The sequence below is a fragment of the Madurella fahalii genome (assembly GCF_045866475.1).
Source record: "Madurella fahalii IFM 68171 DNA, scaffold_2, whole genome shotgun sequence".
Classification (NCBI taxonomy): Eukaryota; Fungi; Ascomycota; class Sordariomycetes; order Sordariales; genus Madurella; species Madurella fahalii.
The window spans coordinates 7,522,140-7,537,502 of NW_027263972.1; the positions used below are offsets into that span (position 1 = coordinate 7,522,140).

The 15,363-nt window shown below is 55.0% G+C and overlaps 5 protein-coding genes across 5 annotated transcripts; 2 read left to right on the top strand and 3 right to left on the bottom strand.

Moving 5' to 3' along the window:
- Positions 1–2,888: 2,888 nt before the first annotated feature.
- Positions 2,889–4,019, bottom strand: MFIFM68171_04980 (uncharacterized protein; the record flags this gene model as incomplete). Its single annotated transcript, XM_071060400.1, has 2 exons — positions 2,889–3,779; positions 3,840–4,019. 2 exons carry the CDS (start codon positions 4,017–4,019, stop codon positions 2,889–2,891), a joined length of 1,071 nt encoding a protein of 356 aa, XP_070916501.1.
- Positions 4,020–4,542: 523 nt separating this feature from the next.
- Positions 4,543–5,107, bottom strand: MFIFM68171_04981 (uncharacterized protein; the record flags this gene model as incomplete). The annotated part of the gene is made up of 3 exons (XM_071060401.1): positions 4,543–4,607; positions 4,672–4,829; positions 4,884–5,107. 3 exons carry the CDS (start codon positions 5,105–5,107, stop codon positions 4,543–4,545), a joined length of 447 nt encoding a protein of 148 aa, XP_070916502.1.
- Positions 5,108–6,557: 1,450 nt separating this feature from the next.
- On the top strand, positions 6,558–7,737 carry MFIFM68171_04982 (uncharacterized protein; the record flags this gene model as incomplete). The annotated part of the gene is made up of 2 exons (XM_071060402.1): positions 6,558–7,611; positions 7,676–7,737. 2 exons carry the CDS (start codon positions 6,558–6,560, stop codon positions 7,735–7,737), a joined length of 1,116 nt encoding a protein of 371 aa, XP_070916503.1.
- Positions 7,738–8,313: 576 nt separating this feature from the next.
- MFIFM68171_04983 (uncharacterized protein) lies at positions 8,314–9,446 on the bottom strand (the record flags this gene model as incomplete). The annotated part of the gene is made up of 3 exons (XM_071060403.1): positions 8,314–8,758; positions 8,838–9,085; positions 9,147–9,446. 3 exons carry the CDS (start codon positions 9,444–9,446, stop codon positions 8,314–8,316), a joined length of 993 nt encoding a protein of 330 aa, XP_070916504.1.
- A 1,998-nt stretch (positions 9,447–11,444) lies between these two features.
- Positions 11,445–13,467, top strand: ARB1 (ABC transporter ATP-binding protein arb1; the record flags this gene model as incomplete). Its single annotated transcript, XM_071060404.1, has 3 exons — positions 11,445–12,068; positions 12,127–13,268; positions 13,341–13,467. The coding sequence occupies 3 exons, from the start codon at positions 11,445–11,447 to the stop codon at positions 13,465–13,467; spliced, it is 1,893 nt and encodes a 630-aa protein (XP_070916505.1).
- Positions 13,468–15,363: the final 1,896 nt, after the last annotated feature.

A 15,363-nucleotide genomic window follows, 5' to 3' on the forward strand; every position in this document is an offset into this window, starting at 1 on the left:
GATGCCTCCGCCACTTGTTGCGAGATCTCATCCGAGCGTGGTCTACAAAGCACGAATTGTGGGATTCGCGGAATGGGAGATCGACCATAGCTCTTGCTACCCCTGCCTCTGCTGCAAGCTTCCGGCAGCATCTGCAGCATCACCCGGTACACCATCTACACAGCGCGCCTGTTATTCCCTTGAAACGGGGTCCCGCGTACGCGGGCTGCCAGATGTGCCTCCCCAGCCCCATCCTGTCAGCATGCAAGATCCCTCACATCCACCACCGAGGTCGGTCGAGCAACATCCCGTCCCCGTTCCTAGAGCAAGCACAGAGCACGCTGCGTTTGTGTCTCGCCGCCGGCAACCTGCATTTAGCCCGCTACAGGAGCCGACTGTTAAATAGATAGCGTACTTTTGTCTGTTAGAATTCTCAGCTGGATAACTCCGGGCCATGCATTGTGGCGGGCAGACCCAACTCTTCTGACTTCGTTCTCAGGTACCCACCTAGGAGATAACGCGTCGCAGCGGTAGCCACAAAGACCTGGAACCTGTACCACTGAGAAATGGGACGGCTTGATGTCCGCGCCGTCGACCAGGGTATGTACTTCTCGGACATCGGGCAACTGCATATGTCCAATCGTCTAGACATAGCACAAGAATTTTCCGTGATCAATAGCGGCATAATTGTTCCGAGATATCGTAGATCCGTTTAGACCGTCCAGAGGAGAGCCAGCATCCCTCAGCATCCCCGAGGAGGGTCGCATTGCACCTCTAGAGCTTTCATAACAACACAGTCTGAGATTAGGCATGGCTTTAAGTAGGGTATGACTGCTGTAGATCGCATTTCTGAGAGCTAGCGAGTATAACAGGTTTCATCCATCTTGCACCTCCTCTGTGTAGCCCCCTGCCTGTTACCTCCGGAGAATGGCGGCTCTGTGCAGCCGCATGCAGGCACAAAGTACCTCCGAATGTCCATAGCTATGCATCCATTGGTGACGGCGGGTTCATATATCAGTGCAGGAAAGAGATAGTATGCCGGATCCGCTTGCAAACAAACTCGGGTGGAGTCATGGGAAGCAAGGGGTGGCCAGCTGCAAACACTGAGTGTCCATAGCCCCAAGGCAGAGTGAGCTCACCCTGGAGGGTATAAAAGCAAGCAAGTATCCCTTATTAAGGTGGCGACTGCTTGATCTCCAATCCGGCTGTGCGTTCTCAGATTCTCTTTTTAAAACCTCCTACGCTCATCTTACACCCGGCCAACACCCTCGTTTCACTATGATAGGTGCCGCTCGCTTGCTGGCTCTTCTGAGCTTCTGGCATGTGGTTCGATTATATCTTACTTTTACTGAACTAAACTAATGCGGTAATGGTAGTGGCGTCACACTGGCTTGGGCTCCCATCCGTCGTGGTCCTGCGAACTATGGGTATGGAGACCAGCCCGGGTCCATTTTCACGACCACAGTCACCGAGACCGAGATCTTGACCACCATAGTTGAGGGTTGCTCTTGCAGCTCAATCTCAGCCCAGGCGACAGTGACTATCTACACCGGCTATTCATCCGCACCATGGCTGTCAAGTGTCTCCGCTGCACCGGTTAGCAACCACAGCATTTCGTCCCGTACCTCGTCCTCGCTCCAGTGGATCTACAGCACGCCTTTGTTGTCTAACCGAACAACTAATCATCTATCTATTTCCTTGATGACACCAACTGGGACCGTCCGTACGATCGAGGAAGGTGCTGCATCAACCGGCTCATCTCTCAACGCCTCAGCGTCATCACTAGCTCCCAGCACCGAGCAGGACACCACAACCACCGCGACGCTCACGGTAACGTCATCAGTTTTGACAACTGTTAATGATTCCATGACGTCCAAATGGAAACCTAGCCTTACTGCTTCAGGTTCCGTCGAACACACCATTCCCCTCAGCACCGGGAGCGGCCCCCTCACCAATAGTTCCGCCTTTAACCCTACATCTTACCAGTCTAGTTTAGCATACCAGACGACGGCTTCAAGTGGGTACCAAACACAGTGGCAGCGTGTGTATTAGGACTAAGTGCTAATATCCGCGTAGCATCTCCATCTAGTTCGACCGCTCTCAACGCCACTCGTGCTAAAACCACACACTCGCCTCCCAGCACGGCCATCATCTCTACCACCGTGACAAACGATGCACTCTTTACAACACCCGGCTGGGTCTCACACACGCCATCCAACTCCCCAGCCGCTAACCTTTCCTCCTCGCCTCCTGTAGATGGCGATAGCTACGGAGGCTACACCTACTCTCTCCCAGTCGTCCCTTCATCTTCTTCCCCCGGCGCAGGTATCAACAATGTCGAGTCTGCCGGCGGCACGGCGGGAAACACTGACGCCAGAAGCCTTGCCACGACCACAAACTCAGACGTCCTCAGCCAGCCAACCACGTTCTGGACGCTATCCAGGTCCATGGCCGACCGGCTTGAAATGACCACGCCGGGCGACGTAACGACAACCTCGCAGCCTGGCGATGGCGATGGTTACTATGGAGTTAGATATGGGCACCACTGATAAGCGGTGTGCAGCGGTGTTGTCAGTGCTAGGGAGCTCGCGCTTGAGGTGCCAGTATTGATTCGCAGTTGACCTGGATTGGGGTTGTAGTTACTGCTATGGGGGCTATACTAGTACTTCTCGAAGATGCTTGGGTGCTTGGTGATAAGGAAAAAGTGTGTCAGGGCGGGCCAGAACGTACAAGGAACACACGCCAGAACAGCTTCACTAGCGTATTCCATTGTGAGATGGTTGATTCTCAGGCTTTGCCGCAACAGAACTTTAGGCTTAACCGTACGATCCTTGCCCACATGATTATATCTCCGCAATGTGTCTGGTGCTACCTCTAAAGGTCGACTATGTCGTCTCCCGACCGATACTCTAGGCGTTGAACAGGCCGTCATCAAACCCACCATCCATCCTGACACATTTCAATGTTCCCAGGGACTCACCATCCATCCCTAAGCTTCTTCCAATGCGTGCCGCATTCAGTAGCTCCGTCACAAGCTCAATATGTGACGGCACCGCATCAACGAGAAACCCTGCAAACCCCCTCCCCACCACCCTCGGCACCGTTACGCTCAGCCCTTCCGCCACCACATCCTGATCCGGTCTCTCCCCCTTCCCATCCTCCGGCATACGCACCGACACCACCCTCCTGTTCACATCCCACTCCACTGCATCGGGAAGAGCCGCGCGGTAAAGCAACCCGATATCATACTCCAGTCCAACAACCAGGTCCGGCCCAGGCGCCATCTCCAAATACCCCTGCACCCCTTCAACCTCTCCCTTTTGAACCGGTACGCGGCGCCTAGTTCCCATAACCCACTCATACACCCTCCAACCCCCATCTCCAAAGCCAGCACCATCATCATCATCATTATCATCATCATCATACCCGAGCCTAGGATTCCAAACCCTCACCACCAACTCCCCCCTTTCCCCACCAAACCGCAGTCCGCCGTCACCGTCGCCGCCGAACGTGAAGAGCTCCATCACCCGCCGCATCTCCTCCAACCCGGCCCCGTCCCCCGCCCCACCCGCCTCCAGCGGCGCCAAGTGGTCCAGGAAGATGCCCGCGAGGGGCACGCCGTGGTGGGCCCAGCGCGACCAGGCGCGCATGTCGTCAGCGACGTGTTGGTGCAGGCGCACGACGCGCCCGGGCTTGGGCCGGGGCTTGCGCTGGGCGTTGACGTCCCCGTCGTCGGCGGCGGGCGGCCGCGTGGCGCTCACATGGCCGAGCAGGCGCACGTTTGGGAGGGCCGCGATGGCCTAGATGGCTTTGAGATAGCCCTCGTCTATGACGAGGGGGTTGGTGGGGGGCCCGCGGACGGGCTGGAGGATGATCCTGGTGGTGAGGTGGTGGTAGGCGGCGAGGGTGTACAGGATGGGGTTGGTGCTCTCGTTGGTGGGGTATTGGGATTCCGGGAGGGTGATGATCAGGTCGGTGGTTGTGGTTAGAGTGGTGGCGATGGGGAGGAGGAGGAGGAGGGAGAAGCGGGTGAGTTTCATGGTTGGGTTCTGGCAGTCTGGTCGGTGGCTTGGAGTGTTGATGTGTGAATCGTTTGGAGAGGGAGAATGGGGGGGTCTTCAAGTGAGTCTGGAAGAGGTCTTTCGGTCTTTTATAGACTTGAAAGATTCCATATTGGTCGACGCGTCTTGAGCAAGGCAAGCTGCAGGCTTGGAGGTGGCCTTATTTGCGTAACTCGAGCGCCTTTCGAACCCTGCGTACGCCAGCTGTCTGTTTGGCACTTGTGCACGCAGTGAGGGACGCCTTGGATATAACATTTTTGTGGACTAACTGTGAGCTGTTTCCTTCCTTTCCAGGCCCCATTTACGCAACACTCCACCAATCCCGAGCTGAGGAGTCCCTGGGCTGCCCGGTACGGCGCCCATCCCCGTCACATCCCGTTCCACACGCCGCACATCAATCCTTCCATGCCGTTGCTGCAGATTACCCGGTTGGGTTGGCTGCAGTTTTTCCTGATCGAGCACATGGCATGTTCGAATGCCCAATCCGCTATGCACACGGCAATTAGCATGCAGTGCCCTTGGTCTTGTAGCACTCCAGGATGCCGTTGTTGTTGTCGACAATGATGTCTTTAAGAATAGTCAGTTTAATAAGGTACCCATCGTTTCCCATGCGAAGCCAAGGGTCACTGACTGAGGTCAAAGATGGTCATCGGCCAGTTCGCTTGCGCAGCCCCGGTACCAGGATTGCACTGGCAATGCATCAGAGATGGCCCGGTCGGCCCGCCGACGACAAAACCGCCGGTCTGCTTGTCGTTGCTGCATTGGATGCACTGTTCGGCCAAGTGAGGACTACAATTGCTATTAGTAACCCCGAACCTGTCATGGTCGGAGCGGAGTGCTTACCCGGCTCCAGTTGGATCGGGCTCCATGGAGCCATAGACGTTCTTGATGCACCGATTCAGATCCAACTTGGAGCACTTCATTTGTCCGAGGATGTTCCTGCAGTTGGCTGTCAAAGTCCTGCCGCTGACTTTGACCGAGTTGGCGTCACAGGATCCGGTAAAGTTATCTGCCACTACCCCAGTAGCAGCGAGAGCCAATGCCACAATTACAGAGATTGACTTCATTTTGCGTTGTCGATTGTCGCCGAGAGTAATTCGAAGCTTGACAAATCTGTCTTGCGTGGATATGCCTCTTCTAAATATGTTAGCAAACTAGACAAGGGGTTAGGCAAGCCATTATATACACGTGGTAGCACGATATGCTGTGGCCCCGGGGAGTGTTGGTGAGGTCGCCGGAAGAAGCATGACTAGTCCCGGGGAGAGGCTAGGAGAAATGAAACCAAAGAAACACAACGTTGCAATGGGCGTCGGGGAGACGACCGGTATTATCATACTAGAGCACTGACACAACCCTCCTCAACTTTACTCGCCCAAATGTGGGTTCTGCCGAGCGAGAAAACCGGGTTCCGGCGTATTGGATAGATTTGGGGGTAATAAATTTGGTCGCAAGACGAGCATCTAAGACTCGCCGTGGCATCCGTCTACGCGGATACCGCTGTGAGTCGCCGAGCCCCTGTCTAATTATAGCTGCCTTTATCTCTGGTGTCAAAGTTGTAATAAACTATGTCCGGATAAATCACTCTCGAGAACCATGTGTGCTTCGAAGCGATTGGCCGGCAATATCACAAAGTGGATGAGGGGGCGGAATGACATCTGGAAAGAGACTCAATACTTTCCCCATCGTTGTTTATCGCTTGTCCCACTGCACTGCGAGAAAATCAAGCCTGCCGAGCTCCTCAGCTGTGTAGATGAGTCAGGTGATAAGGGGAAGCGGATATGAATGAAACCCTCCCCTTTCCATCACGCCGGGCCTACATATTGCGGCGGAGGTCGTAATGGCTGTTAGGCGGCGGCCTGCCAGGCCCGACACATCCGAATACCCATTGTTTTGTTTTGTTCGGGCACGGCTTTTTGAAGGCTGACCTGGCGATTGGGCGCCCCCGTACGAATGTCTCTTGCCGGTTTGCCGTTCAACTCCTATTCGGTTTCATCGGTATCCTCGGCAACCCGGGCACACAATCATTCTTCACCGAACCGGCAAATCGACATCGATTGAAAAAGGCTAGGCATCTCCTTCCTTTAACCATAGCTCTAGATTGCGGAATGAGAACCTTAATTGGGCAAGGGTGTCTAGCCCGCCGGGGCATACCGTACGTCTGGAGGCTTGCATTTTCCGCACAACAATTCGGTCTGTCGAAGGTCAGTTCTCATGTTTGCGGCCGCACTAGTGCCTAGTGGTATTCGCCAGGGGGGGTTTTGTGGTGTGGCGGTGTTATTAACTTATAAAGAACCATCGCCGCCTCGTGCTTCCGACGCCTCTGGTTGGGCAACATGAGCTGAAGGGCTGAGATTTGTGCTGAATCCGGAAATCATGGACGATTCCGACTCGTTAATCCAATCAGATATCATGTCGGAGCCCCACATGCACCAAAATCCTTCACCGCGCCGTCCACAAGTAGTTACGGCTTCCTAGCGAAAGATCGGATGCCTCACTAATTCTCATTGTATCACGACCATGGCGAGAGATACGATGACGGCGTCAGCATTGGCGAGACAGTCCAAAGTGCCCTTTGTGGAGTACCCCTCGCCAAATCGAGCCGACCTCAGCCGCAAACAATGCCTAATTTTCTTCATCCCCGGCAACCCCGGGCTCATTGACTATTACACCCCATTCCTCAGCACGCTGCGCCAATTGCTTGATGAGAGGGAGGCAAAGGAGGGATGTGGCTATGCATTTCATATCTATGGCCGCAACCTACTTGGCTTCGAAGACGGGGACCACGAGCCCGCATTTGGGACGCCGACAGCCGAGGGGGTCAGGATAGAGCCCTACACGCTCGAGGACCAGATCCAGTGCCTTTGTGAACAGGTCTGCCGGGTCAATTACTCAGCGCTGCAAGGCCCTGCCGCAAGAAGCAGGAGGAGGGCGTTTGACAAGGTTATACTCATCGGCCATTCAGTGGGCGCCTACATTACGCTCGAGATATTCAATCGCCACCATCAGAACCGGCTTCGGAGTGATAGCCAACAGACAGACAGCCATGAGCCTTCGAGTTCTCTCGGAAGCGTCGAGCTGACGGCCGGCATCCTGCTCTTTCCCACGGTCGTGTACATCGCGCAATCGAGCAGCGGCCAGAAGCTTGCCCTAATCCGTCGAGTGCAATTCCTCGACATGTCTGCCCACTACATGGCTAAATGGTTTGTGAGCCTGTGGCCGCGCTGGATTCTTGGTGCAATCGTACGCCGCTTCCTCGGGTTTCCCGAGCATGCCGCGCTCGCCACCATGCGCTTCCTCACCAGCAAGGACGGCATCTGGCAGGCTCTGCACATGGGCAAGGACGAGATGGAGACCATCACCGAGGAGAAGTGGAACGAAGATCTGTGGGAGATCCAAGGGGCCGAGGAGGGGACAGGGGTGGCAGCAAAGTTTTTCTTTTACTTCGCCGAGACGGACCACTGGGTGGCCGACGAGTGCAGGGACGAGTTTATTGAGAAGAGAAGGAGGCACGAGAAAGGGAAGACGAGGATTGTGGTTGACGAGGAGAAGATCCCTCATGCGTTCTGCATCCGTAGGTCCTATGCCGGCCCGGACCCTCACCGCCTGGCCGCTAAGCTGACGTTGGGGACACACAGATCACAGTGAGAGCGTGGCGGAAAAGGTTAAGTTGTGGATCGAGGACATTGTAGGTCAGTAGGCCTGGCCGCGATTCTCGGTGAGGACACTCGGCCTGGCTGCGGTGCCTCGCGTATATGGCATGTCCCTGCTCGTATCTGCTTCGAGCAGCTCGACCCGAACAACCCGCGAGAGTCGGCTTATATCCGCATCCGAAACCCATCGGACCTAGACAGTCCACAGATCTCGGCCCAATCCGAGCAAGCTTCGGTCACACCATGTAACGCTTTTTGGCCGTGCGGGCGCCAGCCGTGGACACGGGTCAGATGGAGATTTAGGCATCCTTATTCTCTGTTACAGCATTGGCCAGCTCCACCCAACACGACTCAACAACTCCGATCGCTGCTTGGCGATCATTTGCAGCGTCAGCAAATGAGTTTGATTGTGTTACGGGATCCCTTTCCTCGAACCCCCAGCAGAACGAGGGGGCAGAGCGGGGCATCAGGAACTTTGATTGAAAAACAGACGCTATTGACTTGGGGGTATCATCTTGACTCGCCACCTTCATCATCATTCGTAATCACAAACGCCAAGCTCCAACCTAAAGGACTCGCACCAGAAGTAATCAATATCGGTGTGCATGTGTGAACCTTCAGCACTAACAATACCAAGTTGCATTGGCGTAAGATGGCGTTTGATGAGCAGCATTGCGGTGAATGGTGTCGTCCGGTTTTCGTGGTAGGGTTGCTCGAATGGCGCCTCCGGCCTCCCCGTTCCAGACTTTCGTCGGTGCTTGTGACAACGGCGAGTGCGGTGATGGTGAGGCCGCTGACCGCTCCGTGGGAGTAAGTTGAAACGAAGTGATCCGAACGCGAGGCTGTTCTGGGGTCGGACTGGGATCTAGGTCATTCAGATGTATGCTCGTGGCGAACTTGTCAAGGTTGAGGAACTCAGGGACTGTCCGAGAACCGGTCGCACCCAGAGGTGGGCTGATAGCATCTGCGTCTGGTAACCGCAAGCCGGCGACCCTTTCTCTCCGAGTCTTGTGTCGTCTGTCCAACGAGTTGCATACGTAGAAGAAGAGCAGGAACGAGTGGACTATCCTGTGTATCCTATATTAGTTCCCCATCATAGTGTGCCCCCCTCCCAAATGAAAATTCCTCGTAGCTTGCCATCACTTACATCAAAAACACCAACAGGCACGCGCTGGCTATCTCTTCTGCCAGCGGGTCGAAGTAAGCGCCGTAATCGCAGATGCCGATGATGATGTCCACTAACAACAGACCAGTCGCGGTGGCCACTCCCAGAAACAGAGCAACATCAACCCAGACATGGATGTCGGGCGGGATCCCCTTGTTCCGGATTCCGCTATATCGGAGGAAGCATGCAGTAATGAACTCGGCCACGCCCCAAAGCGCAGTGATCGGGCACTGTAGCAAGAAGCGTTAGGGACAAGAGGCGGCAACAGAGATGGCTCAATCAAAAACCAACCACTATCAAGGCGGGGAGCAGCCGCTCGAGCGCATGCTGTGGGCCGCTCTCCCCCACGACGATCGAGAGGACGATTCCCGCCACGGCCGTCGCGAGGACGAACGATATGGACCTGATGAGAATCGAAGTGATGAAGAAATCCTTCCCTAGACCGTCGACGTTCCTGAGCCTCCACTGCCTGAGTTCCTTCCTCGACGGCTTTGCGGCGGGCGGGGGGAGCGAATCAAGCCAGGCTTCGATGACGGGGTTGAAAGTAGGCGCCGGCCGGGTCGGCAGTTGTCGCAGGCTGAACCCTCGCATTGGAGGGCCCGTAATGGTGTTGTTATGCCCGGACTGCCGGCGGGGGAGTTGAACGTATTGCTCTCTCGGCGGTGATGCTCCGCATGTCGGATCTGCTCGGAGCCTGAGGCCGGAATCGTGAACAAGAAGCTTGTTCGGAGACCTTCCGATTTGGGCGGCCGAAACATCAACAGATCGGGGCTGGCCAAAGGGACTCGATCCGAGGAATGCAACAACACGCCTCCTCTGATGACTTAGTGTGATCTCGGCTCAAGGAATGTCACACCCGTTCATGACATTCCAGGTCCGGAATCGACTCGACACAGGGCTGCAATGGGCTCAAAAGCCCCCAACGTCCACCTTTAAAAAGAATCGAGGCGCCGCGACCACACAGCAGTGGGGAACTCGGACTTTTTGGCTTGGAAGACGAAGTACATAGGTAGACTAAGCTTTAGGCATCCGTGAAACGCCCCCCTGTCGTAAAGTGTGATCCCCCTCGGTAAGGTGCAGTACATGTACTTACCATACCAAAGCCCGGGACTCGGAGAGGCTTATGAGTAATCTAGGATCGTGGGATCGGCGAACGCGTTAAAGGGAAAAAAAAAGGGACATTTGGTAATTCACCCGCCCTCTTCCTTCCGACACCTAAGGCACAAGACGAATTCTCGAACTGGCACAAAGTCGCAAACATGGCGTCGACCTGCACAAGTTCCTTGAATTTCTGGTGTCCCGTTTAACCGGGGGCCAGTTCCTTTCGCATCCACCAGGGAGGATTCTTGGCATTCCTGGGTGAGCGCTCCCGGATGTCAGCAGGCTCGGTGCCGATCTCTCTGCACCTCAAACGGGTTAGCAAAGAGCCGTCCCTCGATTCCGATGCCGAGACGGCGCCACTGGGTTTGCCGTGTCGGGCCCGCCCGAGCCTCCCGTGTGCCTCCCCGGTACGTTGAGATGGGACTGGGGAGATGCTTGCCATGAGACGGGATGATTTGTTGTGATGGGGTTGTCTATTTCGTTTTATTCCATCGCCATGGCCAGTGTATGGGTGGAAATGTCATTTCTTGGACGAACACCTTTGAACCGTCACAGGGGTGTGTCCGCCTTCCTGGACTTACGGAACCGGTGGATTTCGCAATTCCTCATATCAACCACCATTTTACATGCTCTATTACACGCCTGTACTATATATTGCGTATATAGCTTACTTTCACAATTCCCCACCCGCATCGGCCCGAGGTGTTGAGGCGGATCACTGATATGCACTGATCCGAGGCGAAGGGAACTACCTTTACTTTGACGTCGCAAACGGCTGTCTGATCTCCACACTAAAAAATTGGAAATCAAATGAAGGATAAGAGAGACGAACGCAGCAAGACAAAGAGTACCCCTGGCAGTAGTGCGTCTTTTCTCGCGTATCTCTAGCTATCTCGATGAACGGCCAGATGTCAAGCTGCTGAGCGAGAAGATCCGAGATCAAACCCCAGCAAACATCGTTAGCATGGGGCCCCACACAACGAGGAGGGGCTGTCAAAGCTGTGACGTCAAGCGTCCCGTCATACGCTCTCGGGCCGGATTGGCGGTACCTCAGGTTTGGGCTGTGGAAAGTATGGTGAACATGAAAGGAGACCCTATTGCATCGAGGCCAGCGGACGGTAGGCGTTCGGCCAGCTCTTGTATTTCTTTCTGTTTGTCCCGAGTCAAAACGAGGCGTGAGTCCAAGATGATCATCGTTGTTGCCTTAGCGCCTGACAAAACTGTCAGGCTGCTATCGGTTATCAGAAATTTTTCAAAACCATTTTGCCCCACCAAAGGCATCTCTTCCCCCACCTTCTGATTCAACCTAGCAACCTGCCAAAGGCGCAGCAGCCAACCTCGCCTCACCCGTCATTGTTCGGTCGAGGACAAAGCAACAAGCACGATTGTGCCCACTCATTAGTTTTGGGTCTTCTAGAGTCGGTGGCTTCTTCGTTTAATTCCTCTCCCTCCTTGCCGCACGAAGCCAAATCTAAAAAAAACCCCACCATGCCGCCCTCCGCATCTAAGGAAAAGCGTCTCGCCAAGCGCGCTGCTGAGGGCAAAGAGAAGAAAACGCTCGCCTCGCGGTCCAAGGCCAACTCCAAAAATGCTAGCGCCGCCGCATCCGTGAACGGCGACGACATCGACGCTCATGGAAACCCCATCCTGCCGGATGAGCCCGCCACCTCGGCCGATAAGATGGACGAGGTCAAGCGCCTGGCTGAGCAGATGGACAAGCATGGTCTTTCGGACCGTGTCACAACCGGCGTCTTAGCATCGACCGTTGCGAGCAAGGATGTCAAGGTCACGAGCGTCAGCTTGGTTTTCCACGGCCGCGTCCTGATCTCCGATTCTACTCTCGAGCTCACCCTAGGTCGGCGATACGGCTTGCTGGGTGAGAACGGCTGCGGCAAGAGTACCTTACTCAAAGCCATTGCGGCTCGCGAGTACCCGATCCCAGACCATGTCGACATCTATCTACTAAACGAGGGTGCTCCTCCCACCGATATGGGCGCTTTGGAGTGGGTTGTTAAGGAGGCTGAGAACGAGATGGAACGCCTCGATAAACTGGCCGAGAAGCTGCTCGAGGAGGAAGGCCCCGAGTCGCCGGTCCTGATGGACCTTTATGATGTAAGTGATAAGCCAACGTCTGCCACGGCACCGAGAACAAAGCTAACCGGATGACCAGCATATGGAGAAGATGGACCCCTCCACGTTCGCGACCCGCGCCTCTCTCATCCTGACCGGTCTGGGTTTCAACAAGACAACTATTCACAAGAAGACCAAGGACATGTCCGGTGGGTGGAGAATGCGTGTCGCGCTTGGCAAGGCGCTTTTCGTCCAGCCAACCCTCCTTCTTCTTGACGACCCTACTGCACACTTGGATCTCGAGGCGTGCGTGTGGCTCGAGGAGTATCTCAAGAAGTGGGAACGCACCTTGGTCCTGGTTTCTCACTCGCAGGATTTCCTTAACGGCGTCTGCACAAGCATGATCGACATGAGGCAAAAGAAGCTCATCTACTACGGCGGCAACTACGACTCTTACGTCAAGACGCGGTCTGAGCAGGAGACGAATCAGATGAAGGCATATCAGAAGCAACAAGATGAAATCGCCCACATCAAGAAGTTCATCGCCAGCGCCGGTACATACGCCAACCTGGTCAAGCAGGCCAAATCCCGTCAGAAGATCCTGGACAAGATGGAGGCCGACGGTTTCATCCAGCCTGTTGTTCCAGACAAAATCTTCACTTTCCGTTTCGCCGACGTTGAGAAGCTGCCGCCACCCGTCTTGTCCTTTGACAACGTCACTTTCTCGTACTCGGGTGACCCTAAGGATGATTTGTACCGCAACATTGACCTTGGTTTCGACATGGACTCGCGCACTGCCCTTGTAGGCCCCAACGGTGTGGGCAAGTCTACGCTCCTGCGCCTCATGACCGGAAAGCTGTCTCCCACGGGCGGCTCTGTGACGCGGCACACTCACCTGAAGCTTGGTCTGTATTCGCAGCACTCTGCTGAGCAGCTGGATCTTACAAAGTCGGCGCTAGACTTTGTTCGGGAGAAGTACAAAGAGAAATCTCAAGACTACCAGTACTGGCGGCAGCAATTGGGCCGATACGGTCTGACGGGAGATGCCCAGACGTCCTTGATCGGCACTCTCTCCGACGGTCAAAAGAGCCGTATCGTCTTTGCGCTCCTCGCCATCGAGGGTCCCAACATGCTCCTGCTGGACGAGCCGACAAACGGCCTCGATATCCCGACCATCGACAGTCTGGCCGATGCCATCAACGCGTTCAGTGGAGGTGTCATTGTCGTCAGCCACGACTTCAGGTAAGCTGCATTCCCGTTTCCGTTCTCACCAACCTTCGCTTGTGAAAACAATGATGCTAACACCGTCTCCAGACTATTAGACAAGATTGCCAAGCAGATTCTAGTCTGCGAGAACAGGACGATTAGACAGTGGGACGGTTCGATATCTGATTACAAGAACTACCTGCGGAAGAAGATGATTTCGGCGGGCGCAGTTTGAAGCATCTGATGGTGATGGTCTGCATCCACAAACGCAACAAGAATGACGGCGATGTCTGCGTCGCACCAAGACGTGCCTCAAGTGCCGTCATCATGCGAGAGTGGCCAGCGAAATAAAAATGAAAAGCGGGTTCGGGAGCGCGCGCAAGGATGGTTCCGGGCGGGGAGCGCTCGGTGCGGAGGGGGAAAATTGGGTTGGATGAATGTGACGATGGCGGCTCTTTGTGCTCACGAAGATGAATTTTTTTGGGACGGATAGACTGTGAACCTTTTGCTTTGTGTGACGCACATTTCCGCTATTCATTAGATGCATCAGCGGAATTGCTAGACGCCTGAATAATGACAGAAACGGGTCGGGTTATCGCCCTTTTTTTTCCCCTTCTTTCTTTATTATTACACTTATTCTGCTATTTGTTGGAACCCATCGAAGCCCAGCGAGATCATCTCCCGACAGCGCAGCGTTGCAGCGTTGCGGAGGAGTAGCAGTGGCCCGCGGAAACCCCGCCCAATCCCCAAACCCCAGGCCGTCAAAATGTGGATCCAGGCCTGAAGCCATTCCAAAACTCGTTGCATCCGGATTTTGGCGCAAACCAGAGGCGAGGGCGGCCCAGGAGTCATTTGTCATTAGCAGATGAAAACGGGCCAGGTTAATTGTTCTGTTACGATTGCCTTTAGATCAGCTTCCAAGCTAGATCCAGACTCGAATGCCGGCTTGCGTGAGTCTGTGCTGTTGAGGTGTTGGCGTTTTACCAGAGGATCTCACAGTCGGGCCTGCGACGCTCTGGTTGGTTCGACCACCTCTGCCCCAGCCCAGGGCAGGGCTCCCTGAAGCGGCGTTGCTTTGATGCACGTACCAGCTTGCAGCCCCAGCGGGTAATTGGCACCAGGGCTGAAATGGCCCCGTTCCTGGCGGACAAGGGAGGGGCGTCGTTAGCCTGTTAGTGCATTCAGCCAGCCATCCGATCTAGCCATGAGTGGGAGCGCCCAGTTCTGCTGCGATGTCTCATGTTGACGGAGGGCTATCGCGTCTCAGGGTACCGGTAAGAAGGTAAACGAATTGGAGTGAGAAGCCGGAAGGTTTGTTGAGCGCCATGCATTCCGTTGCGGCCATCGTCATCTTCTTGGGGTAGAGCAAGAGGCCACGACTCCTTGCTCGATTTGTCGTCAGATCCAAAGATGATCAAGATGTGAAAAAAAAAAAAAAAAAAAAAAAAAAAAAAAAAAAAGGGTTGGACCGCAAAAACCGAAATCACGACGAGTCTATTACGGGAAAGAAGATATGGATTCATGCACCGCTGCCTCTGCTAAGCGTTTGCTTTCGAATCAATCGGGTTGTTTTCAGGCCAGCCAAGCGGACAGCCAAGGCCGCCCCTAACAGCTAGCGGGTGTGAGTCTAATAAGGGGCTGACGTCTCGCTGGAGTGGCACTAACTTTGCTCGATCGGTAGCCTGTGTGGTCCACTGGGATGGATCACCTTCGCGAGAGGTGCGAGGAAGCAGGTGTCAAAGGGGCATTTTGGGGGGGAGAGAGTCTGCACCGCACACCAACGCAGCAAGCAAATGTGGCCAAATCGAGTAGAGCAATCCAGCCCGGCAACCACGCCTGGCTCATGGATTTCCGACCAACACCACCGTCCCCATCGCATCTTCATCATCGCATCACCACCATCATCACTGCACCCTTCCCATATCATCACGGGCACCGCCGCCGTCCAACCCCGGGACGCCGCCCGATTCCCCTAATTGCCCAATTTTGGTGATTCACCTCCGCTCCACCGGTGCAGCTGCAACGCCGCTGCCGCTCAGCCCGCCCGTGACAACACCCACCACCACGGAAAACCGAGACGACGTCGTCTTTACCGCCAACCGCACCATTTCATCCGATTTCTGTGCGGATC